Source organism: Tasmannia lanceolata, unplaced genomic scaffold (assembly GCF_043159265.1).
Source record: "Tasmannia lanceolata isolate RefF3 unplaced genomic scaffold, GAP_Taslan_0.1 ptg000002l, whole genome shotgun sequence".
In the NCBI taxonomy this organism is placed as follows: Eukaryota; Viridiplantae; Streptophyta; class Magnoliopsida; order Canellales; family Winteraceae; genus Tasmannia; species Tasmannia lanceolata.
In genome coordinates, this window is record NW_027518679.1 from 58,747,500 (window position 1) to 58,761,726 (window position 14,227).

The 14,227-nt window shown below is 39.1% G+C and overlaps 1 protein-coding gene and 1 long non-coding RNA gene across 2 annotated transcripts in view; one reads left to right on the top strand and one right to left on the bottom strand.

The window, feature by feature from the left end:
- The first annotated feature begins 219 nt into the window (after positions 1–219).
- The window catches only part of AMP1 (Peptidase M28 family protein), a 30,695-nt gene continuing 16,687 nt past the window's right edge, over positions 220–14,227 (top strand). Inside the window, exons 1-4 of the mRNA XM_077384751.1 lie at positions 220–1,297; positions 4,449–4,691; positions 5,219–5,371; positions 8,527–8,595. Coding sequence (XP_077240866.1) covers positions 287–1,297; positions 4,449–4,691; positions 5,219–5,371; positions 8,527–8,595 — 1,476 coding nt within the window. The 5' untranslated portion in view covers positions 220–286. The remainder of the gene's footprint in view (positions 1,298–4,448; positions 4,692–5,218; positions 5,372–8,526; positions 8,596–14,227) is intronic.
- Positions 1,578–14,227, bottom strand: part of LOC143881589 (uncharacterized) — a 29,795-nt gene continuing 17,145 nt past the window's right edge. Inside the window, exon 3 of the long non-coding RNA XR_013251972.1 lies at positions 1,578–1,931. This is a non-coding gene — a long non-coding RNA (uncharacterized LOC143881589). The remainder of the gene's footprint in view (positions 1,932–14,227) is intronic.

Genomic DNA, 14,227 nt, shown 5'->3' on the forward strand with positions numbered 1-14,227 from the left:
ATTTCTTTTTAGTAATTGTCATAGGCAGGCACCGTGTCGGTACTTTTCGTATGTAGATTACGATTTTACCCTAAAGAAAGTAGTTAATATCATAACTTATTATCAAAGAGAATATGCATAATACAGGGATATAGATGGGATTTTTGGCGAAGGGTGGAAGAACTTAACCCACATTCGGCAAGTAGTTAGGTTAGATTAGATTATACTACTTCTAATCTGCCTTCGTTACCTTTCCAAAACCCTCAAAATCCTCTCTCTCTCTCTCTCTCTCTCTCTCTCTCTGCAAATGGCCCAGAACTTTCAGCCAAAACCCTCCCCCATTTTCCTGTCCCGAACTTCTTTCCCATGCGCCGTGGCTATTCTCCTCCTCTTTCTAGCTCTCACAGGCTACTATTCTCTCCGCAACATATGCCCAAAAACAGCCTCCTCCTCCTCCTCCTCCTTCTCACACACACAAGATGATACCCAAAAACTAAAACCCCATGCCGTAGAACAAATCTTCCTAAATTCCTCAAACAACTCCACCATCTCATCCTTCCTCCATTCCCTCACCCTTAAACCCCACCTCGCCGGAACCCCACCCGCCCTCCACACCCTCCAATACCTCCTAACCCAACTCAAAACCCTACCCCTCCAAACCCATCTCTCCCAATACGAAGTCCTCCTCTCTTATCCTCTCCACTCCTCCCTCACCGCCCATTTTACCAACGGCACCACCAAAACCCTTTTCCTTCAAGAAGTGGGTGTTCCACGTGGCCAGATCGTGCAGCCTTATCACGCCTACTCCCCTTCCGGCTCCGCCTGGGCCCCACCCGTTTACGTTAACTATGGGAGGGCCGAGGACTATCGTGCGCTGGAGGTGTTAGGGGTTAACGTTAGCGGGTGCGTGGCCGTCGTCAGGAGGGGGAGTGTGCCCCGTGGAGGGGTGGTGGAGAGGGCGGCGCAGGAAGGGGCGGTGGCTGTGCTATTGTACGCCGAGGGTGATGGGGAGGAGGAGGAGGGGATTGAGAGAGGGACTGTTATGGAGGGGTTGGGGGACCCACTTACCCCTGGTTGGGCCGCTGTCCGTGGGACCCATTCTGAGAGGTTGGGTTTGGAGGACAAGGAGGTCCGCCGTAGATTTCCCAAAATCCCATCTATGCCCATCTCGGCCCACAACGCTTACGTTATTCTCAGCTCGCTCGGTGGGCCCCGTCTGCCGTACAACTGGGGCCCCAGCAAAGTGACTACTCGCAACAAAGACAGAACCGGATCCGGAGTCGGGCCCGGACCTACCCTATTGAACTTTACTTACCAGGTAAATATTAAACCAATATTACTGATATCGGCACTACCAAGTTTTAAACAATAAATATGAAATTAATTAATTAATTGATTATGATGTATTTATGTATGAGTGTTTAAGATAGGTAATTACCCCTATAAAATGGTATATTGTGTGAAGATATTAAAATTAATTGTAGTGAATATTTTAACAGTTATAAATAAATCTGACCTGATGTAGAGATTTAAAGTCGATCGAATATAAATTAATTTAGCAATAAATTCAATATAAGCAATGGGCATGCAAAAATAAATGAGATAATCAAAGGAGTAGCTATCAATAAATATTAAATAGGGAAAAATACACTTAGACCCCCTGTGGTTTCTGACACATTCAACTTACCCCCAAATGTTTCAAAAGTTACAAGTAGACCCCCTGTGGTTTCATTTTGGTATATAAGTAGACCCCCTCCGTTAACGTCTCGTCAACTTAACTTGATGGAAAGTCCTAAACTAACAGTGGTTTATATCTTTGGGACAAAAATACCCTCATTTAAGGCGATTTACATACGAGAAAACACAAAAACTCTTTTACCTTCGTTCTCCTCTGCTGTTCCTTCCACCGGCGTATTTTTCTGACGATTCCTCCTACACTCTGGTATGCACGTCTGGAATAAAAAAAACCAAGAAATTGCATATTTCAGTGCAATATAACCGTAATATATTAGGGTTTTGCTAGAATAAAACAATAAACTATGCAATCTGGAATGAAAAAAACCCGGATCGAGGGTTTCATCTCAGTAAACAACCTACTCTACACAGTAAAAGCAGAACCCTAACATTTCATTGTATAAAACCCTTTCTAAGAACAAATAAACACACCATAGGTCAAAGTACTCACCACATATATTTGAAAACAAAGGTTGAAGACGAAGGCTGTAAACGAACCCAAGGTTGAAGATGATGGCTGTAAACGAAGGTTGAAGACGAAAGTAAAAACGACTGTTAGGGTTTTCTGCTGTTGAAAACCAGGGTTTGGGTATTCTGTTTTCTTAACCTTAGGTTATGGGCATTTTGGTATTTTCCCCCACGCCGTCAGCTCCATCTAGTTAAAAAAACCCAATGAAACCACAGGGGGTCTACTTGTAACTTTTGAAACATTTGGGGGTAAGTTGAATGTGTCAGAAACCACAAAGGGTCTAAGTGTATTTTTCCCTATTAAATATGATGTTTTAACTGCGATCTAACCCATCATCACTATTTAAATACTATCAGGTTCTGGGTCTTCTACTCGCCCCAGTTTTGTTCTCTAGCACTACTATCATTCTCAACCCACCTTGTAAGGACCCGCCCCTTGGGGATGCCGAAAACGCGTCTACACAGTTAAAGCAGAGTCGACACACAGCCCAGGAACTTTCCCTCCTTTTCCAATGTGGGATCTTACAATCCACCCCCCTTGGGGCCCAGCGTCCTCGTTGGCACAACATACTGGGGGAGATCCACTCCGATACCATTTTGTCACAACCCTAGCCCACTGTGTAAATATTGTTCGGTTCTGGTTCTTCTACCTCCTCTGGTTTTGTTCTCTAGTAGCACTAACGTGCCTGACCCACCTGTAGCTTAGGGATGCTGAAAACAAGTCTACACAATTAAAGGAGAGTCCACACATATATAGCCTAGGAACTTTCCCTCCTTTTCCGATATGGGATCTTACGCTAATCATGAATAATGAAGTGAATAAATTAATCTGAAGGAATAAATGAAGAGAAAGGCTAGTAGATCTTCTCCGATCCTTGCGATTCGTTGGTCAAATCGTTGCCGGCAGATCCATCTCAAGGGGATCGAGAAGTAGGTAGACCATAGAGACCCGGTGTGAAGATCAAGATGGATGCCGGTGATCTCCTACGTGTGTTGCCTTGGTGTGTAAGATCGTGATGAAAATAAAAATGCTTTGAAAAAAAAAAAGTGTAAATGCTACTTTTGTATTTGTGTAAAGAGAGCTCCCCTTGTCTTTTGTGCAAGAAGAAGAGAGTGGGAGAGATGATGAGATGTTGGAAAGAAGAGGCAATAAAGATGGAAGAATACCTGGGAAAAGATGTCCCTTGTCTTCGGTGTTGTGTGATGAGAGAGAGAGAGAGAGAGAGAGAGAGAGAGAGAGAGAGGGTCTTTCCTCTTTTGTTCAATCACATTTTTTAGTATTTCCCAAAGAAATAATATTGAGTACTACTAGATTTTATAAGATTTTTTATCAGGTATGTTTTAAATTCTTAGGTAAAAGTGGAAAGACTTTAATTTATAACTTATTTCCTTATATATGCATGTATATGATTTTATATTTTATAAAATTAGGTGTTTACAACTGTGCTCTGATTTTTTGTATGTGATGGCCACCAGATGAATGACCCAGATCCTCTGATACAGAGTCGCGTGTATGGTATAGTGAGGAACTGATGATACATTATCAAAGAAAAGCTTTACAACATCTCTAAGTAGTTACCATTCAATAAAAACATCTCTAACTAGTTATTAAAGCTTTACAATTCTCGGAAAGCTATCAACGACAAAATAAAAGTAGTTAATAAATTGAGGAGTGTTATTGTCAAAAAGGGAGTGCAGATTTCATAAGATTAACTTGTAATGCTCCGTGCCTTTTTTCCGTTAAATTTGAAACATTTTTGGGAGCCAATCATCATTGACCTTTTCTTCGTAGAAAAAAAATAAGCACATCTTTTTATCATTTTAGAATATTTGAATTGTAACCATTGAATGCTGTTCTCAACTAGGGATACCGTATGCCATCCGAAAAAAAAATGCTGTTCTCAAAAGAAAGTGTCGGGTAAAACTTTTGACATCTACACAAAAACGCTAAAAGAATCCATACTGTAAACAAGAGGCAACTTGATTATTTTTCCTGTAGCAGAAAAATTCTGAAGAGGATGTTACTCCTACCGGAAACTCCTCGAGTCAATCATTGACTTGCCTGAGTCAACCCAGTTTTGACCCTAACGTGTCAATCAAGAACTCCTTTAACTTGCTTGAGTTAGTAAAAAACTGACATATCAATCGACTCTCCTGGAATTTACCTCGGCCAAGTTCTTGTGTGAGTACAAGTTTTTAACATCGGTTAATCTGGTTCTTGTTGTGTACTCTCTTGCCCATGTTTCTTCCTTGTTTTTTCTTTGAAGGCAGAGAAAAAGATGGCCACCCTCAGAAATGCGTTCGCAGTAATAAGAGGAGTGGAAGAGCCTGATCGTTATGTTCTACTTGGGAACCACCGAGATGCGTGGACGTATGGTGCAGTTGACCCCAACAGTGGAACCGCTGCACTTCTTGACATCGCTCGCCGATATGCCCTTCTGATCCGCTTAGGGTGGAATCCTCGGAGGACCATCATTCTCTGCAGCTGGGATGCAGAAGAGTTCGGAATGGTAGGTAATTTACATTGCTCATTAGTCATTAACCATCTCTCTCCTTGCTAGCTTGCCCAGATGCTGCTGGTTTGGGGTTCAAAGATCCTGTAGTTAACTGTTGGTTTGGGCCCCTATGGATACCTCTAAAAGTTATTTGCATACATTCTTGTATGCATATGATTTTATTTGTACCTAATTCTATATGTAAATAATGGATATAATAGTTTTATATCTATCTTCAAATTATACAGTAATGGCTTCCAAAGACGCCTTAGTACCTCTTGCAAATAAGACAAACTTCAAACAATCATATTTGCATATAGATTTTAGTGGTATCCAAATAGGCCCTTGGTCTCTAAATTTTAGTATTTTAGTAGCAAGCATATGCAGGTTGAATTCAAAATTAAATAGAATCCCATAACTAACACAATGTAGTAAGTCCCTAGGTGCTTTTCAGTACGAGTGTTCACATGTGTGTAGGTGTGTGTTTGTATATGTATATTTATATTCATGTATGTGTTAATTGATGATGTTTGTGGTCTCAGATTGGATCAACTGAGTGGGTTGAGCAGAACCTTGAGAATTTGGGCTCTAAAGCTGTAGCCTACCTTAATGTTGATTGCGCGGTTCAAGGGCCTGGCTTTTTTGCTGGTGCAACTCCCCAACTAGACAATCTCATTGTTGAAGTTACCAAAAAGGTAAAGAAATTTATATGATAAATAAATGAAACTGCATATTAATCTCTGGTATCCACTAAAGTCCAAAACCGATATGCATTGATCTATATGAAGACCAAAGTGTCTACCTATCATACTCTACATTGGGTAGGAAAAGGAGTTTAAAAGTCAAGGCACTATGGTCACATTTGATGATGTGGGTATTTAATTTGAAAGCCCTTTTTTAGATGGGTTTGAAAAATGAAGTCCGAGGCTCGAGCATATGCTTCACGCCCTATATGCTTTGTTTAAGATTTCAATTTTGGTAAGAGAGAAACAACTTTAGTTTTTTATAGGAAAGCAGAACTTAACTGGTAATTTGGAGGTGATGAAGCTAAGGGCGTAGATAGGGAGAACAGTTTTTTGAGTTTTTTATCAGGGACTGGAGTTTTCTCCTAGGCCATCATACGATGTAATTATATCGGGACTCCTGGTCCCTCTATTATGTAACTCTCGTATGAATATAAATACATCTTTGTCGCTTTTAAAAAAAAAGGACTTAACTGGTAATGTCCATTAAAGCAACTATTCTTTTGTTTTTCTACTTCCAATCTTTCCTTCTCTCTCTCTCTCTCTCTCTCTCTATATATATATATATATATATATATATATATATATATATATATATATATATATATATATGAGAAAACGGTTCTACACACAAGTGTAGATAAGTTATCTATGGGTGATCCAAAGCATTCATTTGATGGGCCCTCACATAGATAGGGTGTGCCCAAACAATCAGGTTCATAGGATCATCCTAACCCTTCGAACCGTGGAGGCAAAAAATGGACAGATTTGTGAAGGTTTATACACGTCCATTTTACCTCCACAAATCATAGGGTTGGGATGATCCTATGGAGCTGATTTTTTGTGGACACCCTATCTATGTGAGGGCCAATCAAATGAATGGTTTGGATCACCCAAACAATATGCCCTCCATTGTATTTTAAGCTAGTGTGTAGATAACTTATCTACACTTGTGTGTAGAAACCGTTCTCTCTCTCTCTCTCTCTCTCTATATATATATATATATATATATATATATATATATATATATATATAGAGAGAGAGAGAGAGAGAGAGAGAGAGAGAGAGAGAGGAATGATCGATGCAAGGGCCCTCTTTATGCAAGGGCCGGAGAAGGGCCCTTGAATAGATCCACTTCATTTTAACGTTGGTTGAGAAACTGAACTCGGTTGCCCTTAATGATGTGGATCTATTCAAGGGCCCTTCTCCTGCCCTTGCATAAAGAGGGCCTTGCATCTATCATTCCTCATATATATATATATATATATATATATATATATATATATAGAGGAAAGTGTTTCTAGTCGGCCGACTAGAGATCATTCTCTAGTCCGCCGACCAAAAACACATGGGTCCCACCTTATTTGGGTGATGCAAAGCATTCATTTGATGGGCCCTGACATAGAGACGGTGTCCACAAGAAATTAGCTCCATAGGATCATCCCAACCCTATGATTTGTGGAGCTTAAAATGGCCGGCTATAAACCACCACTTCATTCTCTAGTCCACCAACCAAAACACATGGGTCCCACATATTTTGTGGTGATCTAACGCATTCATTTGATAGGCCTCATCATAGATAGGATGTCTACAAAAATTCAGCTTCATAGGATCTTCTTAACCCTTCGATTTGTGGAGTTAAAAAATGGACATATTTGTGGTGGTTTATAGCCGTCCATTTTAAGCTCCACAAATCATAGGGTTGGGATGATCCTATGGAGCTAATTTCTTATGGACACCGTCTCTATGTCAGGGCCCATCAAATGAATGCTTTGCATCACCCAAATAAGGTGGGACCCATGTGTTTTTGGTCGGCGGACTAGAGAATGATCTCTAGTCGGCCGACTAGAAACACTTTCCTCATATATATATGTGTGTGTGTGTGTGTGTGTGTGAGAGAGAGAGAGAGAGAGATACAGACAAGGGAGCCCTTGCATAAAAAGCCAAAAAAGGGCTCTTTATTGGATCCACATCATCAAATGTAACTGATTTTACTTTTTCAACCGATTTTAACTAAAAATGACTTGGATCCAATGAAGAGCCCTTTTGTGGCTCTTTATGCAAGGGCTCCCTTGTATCTATCATTGATCATATATATATATATATATATATATATATATATATATATAGAGAGAGAGAGAGAGAGAGAGAGAGAGAGAGAGAGAGAGAGAGAACGGTTCCTACACATATGTGTAGATAAGTTATCTACACACTAGCTTAAAATACAGTGGGGGCCACATTATTTGGGTGATCCAAACCATTCATTTTTAAGGCCCTCACATAGATAGGGTGTCCATAAAAAATCAGATCCGTAGGATCATCCTAACCATTCGAACTGTGGAGGCAAAAAATGGACTAAATTGTGAAGGTTTAAAGACATCCATTTTACCTCCACAAATCGTAGGGTTGGGATGATCCTATGGATCTGATATTTTGTAGACACCCTATCTATGTGAGAGCCTTTAAAATGGATGGCTTGGATCACCCAAACAATGTGGGTCCCCACTGTATTTTAAGCTAGTGTGTAGAGAACTCTCTACACATATGTGTAGGAACCGTTTTCTCATATATATATATATATATATATATATATGAGAAAACATTTCCTACACACTTGTGTTGGTAAGTTACCTACACACTAGCTTAAAATACAGTGGGGGCCCACATTGTTTGGGTGATCCAAACCATTCATTTGAATAGTCCTCACATAGATAGGGTGTCCACAAAAAATCAGATCCATAGGATCATCCCAACCATTCAAACTATGGAGGCAAAAAATGGACTAATTTGTGAACGTTTATACACGTCCATTTTACCTCCACAAATCGTAGGGTTGGGATGATCCTATGGATCTGATTTTTTGTGGACACCCTCTCTCTGTGAGGACCATTCAAATGAATGATTTGGATCACCCAAACAATGTGGGCCCCCACTGTATTTTAAGCTAGTGTGTAGGTAACTTACCTACACAAGTGTGTAGGAAATGTTCTCTCTCTCTCTCTCTCTCTCTCTCTATATATATATATATATATATATATATATATATATATATATATATATCAGATTTTATATTTTTTATGATTGGAAATTGTAAAATTGGTTTTCAGGTCAACGATCCAGATTTACACAAGATGACCGTCTATCAAACTTGGGCTGCTGCAAATAGTGGCATCAATGTAAGCTGTTCAGTTTTTTTATCGAATCCCATAATCGTTTGGATATTATATTAGATTATTAAACTGCTCGAATTGTTAGTTATAAAATGTTAAAAAACTCATACCCGGCATATGATGCCCTCAGAAAACGGTGCTTTTAATACAAAAAGTGTCTGGAGGCATAATTTTCACCCCAAATATCCAGTTAGGCTATCTCTAGCTTGTTGTGAAGTTCTTTTAAAGATCTACGACAAATAATTCTATTGATATTTCAAGCTGTTTTTCTTTTGGGCCTCGTGACATGGCACAAAGTTTAGGACTGGATTAGTAATGTAACTCAGTTGAGGGACCTCTGTGGTCCGATTAACTTAAAATTTCAGTCTATTTGTGTTTCTGATTTTCAATTAATTATGGTTGTTTTCCTATAACTTTTAGAAGTGTCAAAATTGGGTTCCTAATAGGTGCTGTTTCTGATTTTCAGGCTATTTGTGTTTCTGATTTTTTTTATTTTTTTTGAATGGTGAAAAATTCATTAATAGAGAAGAACCGAGGTGGTCAAATACAAAGAAAGGAGAAAGAAAACAGAGGAGAACAAGGAAATCAGAATCATAGGTCATAGCAATACAAGAGAAGATCAAGGCGGAAGAAAATCATATTGTTCAAGAGCCTCCAACTGAACCCCACTTCTAGCTAAATTATCCGCTACCCCGTTAGCCGATCTTCTAACGTGACAGAACAAGATAGATGAATTGCCCACTATGTCAAGAATTTCCTCAAAAAACTGAGCAAAGCGCCACGGATACACTTGAGAGCCACACAACCAATGAATTAAATTGAGGGAGTCACCCTCCACCACCACTCTATTGAGATCTTCACCTGCCAAGAGTTTAAAACCTTGGTGGGCTGCCCAAACCTCCACCTCGCTAGAGTCAGTAATACCTAAAGGATCGGCAAAAGCCCACTCCACTCTACCCGAGTCATCTCTAATGAAGCCCCCAATCCCTGCCGGACTGGGGTTTCACAAACTGGAACCATCAAAGTTAAATTTCAAGAAACCTTGAGATGGAGGTTCTCACACTTTGACAATGATGGGACGAGATTTAGAGCTGAAGCAAATCTCCCTCCACCCATACCATAGATCGAAGGCAGAAACAAAACTGAAACATGGTATAGTTTTGACCCAGGCTATAGTTAAAGCAATTGCCTTACGGGGTAAGAAAGGAGGGCTCTTTGCATGACCCTTGAATATCCTTGCATCTCTTTCCCGCCAAATGACCCTTAAAGTAGCTAGGAAAGAAATGTTTCACACAATCTTTCCTTTTTTCCTCCAAGGAACTATCTGCCAACAATCCAATGAATCAATGAGATGTTTTAGCAAAGCTAATTTTCTTTTTCGACAAGCTACTTAAGCTTGATTAGCAGTAGATTTCCTGTGTCTTGACAGACCTGTTGAGTTTAGGTTGGAAAACTAGTCTATATTAGTAGTGAAGCTATATTAGTAGTGAAGCTAGAATCATGTGTCTTGACAGACCTGTTGAGTTTTCTATAAATTCTTATCTATTTCTACTTTTTTTTAATGTTAATGTATTTCTACTTATTCTTATTTATTTCTACTTATTTTTTGATATTATTCGTTGTACTGCATTAAATTGGTTCCATAGCCTTCTTCGAATCTGTGATTTTGCATGGCTTTCGACATGGCTGGTCATGGGCAGTATCTAATCAATGAGATGCACTGGGAAAGTTGGAGGAACAAATTAGCAATAATTTTTTTAACTCTGAGCAAAGGATGTGAATTCTCATGAAATTCAAGAATTGTGAAGACTAGTTGAAGACTTTGTTGGCAGTTTTAGGAATTTGAGGAGACAATCTGATGGTGAAGGCATCGAGCTCCAATTTAACAACCTATGCAACAGCAGTTAGCCCACCAACCTATCACACTTAATTCCAACAAAAGTCAATACAAGGATGGCCAAATTAGGTTCAAAATTGTTGAGTTAAGGTTGATCGACCTATGAATAGGGAGAAAGCTGGAATTTAATGGTAAGTCGCATGGGAAAGGTTTCTTAGATTCGTTAAATGAAGTTGAAGTGGCATTCAAGTACTTGGATATATTAAGAAAAAGGGAAAATTATTAAAAAAATGCAAAGTTCATGCTAAGTTGTGAACAAAGAGTGGACATTTCAAATCTATAAAAAAAGGGTTGTCATGTACGAAAATAGACCATTTAGGACGAAAATACCCCCCCTTTGCTTTTTCCCACCAACTATGTAGGATCTAATCCCTAAGCAATTTCATCTACCACCTTTTCTTTTCTTTCTTCTTCCCCAAGCAAGTTCCAACGTGAGAAACAGCCATTGCCAATACCTGGGTTGATGAAAAACAGCCATTTCCAACGTAAAAAACAGCCATTGTTCTTTGGAAAAAAAATGGGAAATGTTATCCGCACTACCGTATTTTGATGAGGACACTCCTCACTTTATTAAAAGTACTGTATGGCCCGCACCATAGGATGATCCAAACCGTCCATTAGATGGGCCACAGCCTAAATAGGTTGTGCCCCAAAAAGCATTTCCATAGGTTGATCCTAACCCTCTGATCAGAATGTTAGAGGGTTGATCCTAACCCTCTATAGATTGGAGGGTTAGGATCAACCCATGGAAATGATTTTTGGGACACAACCCATTTAGGCTGTGGCCCATCTAATGGACGGTTTGGATCATCCTATGTGGGGGCCATACCGTACTTTTAATTAAGTGAGGAGTGCCATCATCAAAATACAGTATTGTAGACAACATTTCCCAAAAAAAATACCATTACTTACTAAACTACTTGGGTGATAAACATAGCTTCAAGTATGTCTAAATTATGGTTCCAAGAGTGATACCTGTGATGGGGACATTCTAATAGTATGAAATTGGTTTTGAAACTGATCATGAGTGTTTTAAACCTTTGGAACCATTACATAAGCCCCAGAACCACTAGGTAACCATATTATAGTTGTTCCAAGGTGTTAAGTGGTTCGAAGAGTCTAAATTATGGTTCCAAGAGTGCCAGTTGTGATTGGGACATTATAATAGTATGAAATTGGTTTTGAAACTGATCATGAGTGTTTTAAACATTTTGGAAAAATTACAGTCTCCGGAACCACTTGGGAACCATATTATAGTTGTTCCGAGGTGTTAAGTGGTTCCAAGAGTCTAAATTATGGTTCCAAGAGTGGTACTTGTGATGGGGACATTCTAATAGTATGAAATTGGTTTTGAAACTGATCATGAGTGTTTTAAACCTTTTGGAACCATTACATAGGTTCCAGAACCACTTGGGAACCATATTATAGTTGTTCTGAGGTGTTAAGTGGTTCCAAGAGTACTACTTGTGATTAGGACATTCTAATAGTATTTTGAAACTGATCATGAGTGTTTTAAACCTTTTGGAACCATTACATAGGCCCCGGAACCACTTGGTAACCATATTATAGTTGTTCCAAGGTGTTAAGTGGTTCCAAGAGTCTAAATGATGGTACCAAGAGTGCTACTTGTGATTGTGACATTCTAATAGTATTTTAAAACTGATCATGAGTGTTTTAAACCTTTTGGAACCATTACATTGGCTCCGAAACTACTTGTGAATCATATTATAGTTGTTCCGAGGTGTTAAGTGGTTCCAAGAGTCTAAATGATGGTTCCAAGAGCGCTACTTGTGATTGGGACATTCTAACAGTATTTTGACACTGATCATGAGTGTTTTAAACCTTTTGGAACCATTACGTAGGCTCCCGAACTACTTGGGAACCATATTATAGTTGTTCCAAGGTGTTAAGTGGTTCCAAGAGTCTAAATGATGGTTCCAAGAGTGCTACTTGTGATTGGGACATTCTAATAATATTTTGAAACTGATCATGAGTGTTTTAAACCTTTTGGAACCATTACATAGGCTTCGGAACCACTTGGGAACCATATTATAGTTGTTCCGAGGTGTTAAGTGGTTCCAAGAGTCTAAATTATGGTTCCAAGAGTGGTACTTGTGATGGGGACATTCTAATAGTATGAAATTGGTTTTGAAACTGATTATGGGTGTTTTAAACCTTTTGGAACCATTACATAGGTTCCGGAACCAGTTGGGAACCATATTATAGTTGATCTGAGGTGTTAAGTGGTTCCAAGAGTCTAAATGATGGTTTCAAGAGTGCTACTTGTGATTGGAACATTCTAATAGTATTTTGAAACTGATCATGAGTGTTTTAAACCTTTTGGAACCATTACATAGGCTTCAGAACCACTTGGGAATCATATTATAGTTGTTCCAAGGTGTTAAGTGGTTCCAAGAGTGGTTTCGAGGTATTAAATGTGGTTCCCTAGTGGTTCCGAGGCATAAAATGTGGTTCCGGGGTATAAAATGTGGTTCCCTAGTGGTTCCAAGGTATAAAATGTGGTTCCGTAGTGGCCCATCTAATGGACGGTTTGGATCATCCTATGGTACGGGCCATACAGTACTTTTAATCAAGTGAGGAGTGTCCTCATCAAAATACAGTAGTGCGGATAACATTTCCCATTTTTTTTCCAAAGAACAATAGCTGTTTTTTACGTTGGCAATGGCTATTTTTCATCAACCCAGGTATTGGCAATGGCTGTTTTTCACGTTGGAACTTGCTTGGGGAAGAAGAAAGGAAAGAAAAGGTGGTAGGGGAAATTGCTTAGGGATTAGATCCTACATAGTTGGTGGGAAAAAGCAAAGGGGGGGTATTTTCGTCCTAAATTGTCTATTTTCGTACATGACAGCCCTTTTTTTATAGATTTGAAATGTCCACCCTTTGTTCACAATTTAGCATAAACTTTGCATTTTTTTAATAATTTTCCCTAAAAAAATGAAGATGGTTCAAATTACAGACAGAGGAGGATGTGCCAGAATACATCAAAAATTTTTATGAAGAAGAAATGTAGGAATGATGAGCAATTTGATTGAGTTGATGGAATACATATTAATGAAGACAGACTCTTTAATGAGTGGCTCTGTTTGGATGCAGACAATTTACCTTGTAGATTAGTAGTATAAGTAATCAATAGGGAGGAGGCAAACATTTGTAGTGTTTGATCTTCCTAGGATTACCTGGTAGAATAGTGATAAGTAGTGTTTGGCTGCCAACTTCATAATGGGAGCGGGTGTCATTACCAATATAGAAAGAGAAGAGAGAGGGAAGAAAGAGAAAAAGCAAAATTCTACTTGCCAAATTACTCCGTTTTGGAGAAATGTGGCATGGAAGGTATAAGTAGGGAACAAGGGTGCCACGTCACTAGACAAGCAATAATTACCTTTGAATCTAGTAGTCTCTAGTGATTGTGATGCTCAATTGGCAATCAAACACCATTAAGTTACCAAAAAAAGCATTTTTTTGCTTGGGACATCCTTGAGGATGCCAGGAATGTGGCAACCAAACACGCTCTTAGGTATGTTAGTTCTACGTGGTCATCCTATGAATTCAGGATTCAGAAATCAAAATCTCTGAAAAAAGTTATAGATGGGGGTACCATTCAAAAAAAGTTATAGATGGGGGTGTTAATTTTGTATTTGAAGTTCTTGATTTTCCGACGGATTTATTGTTCACGAAATTTTATGCTCAAAGAATTTTGAAGATTATGAACATGAAGCTGTG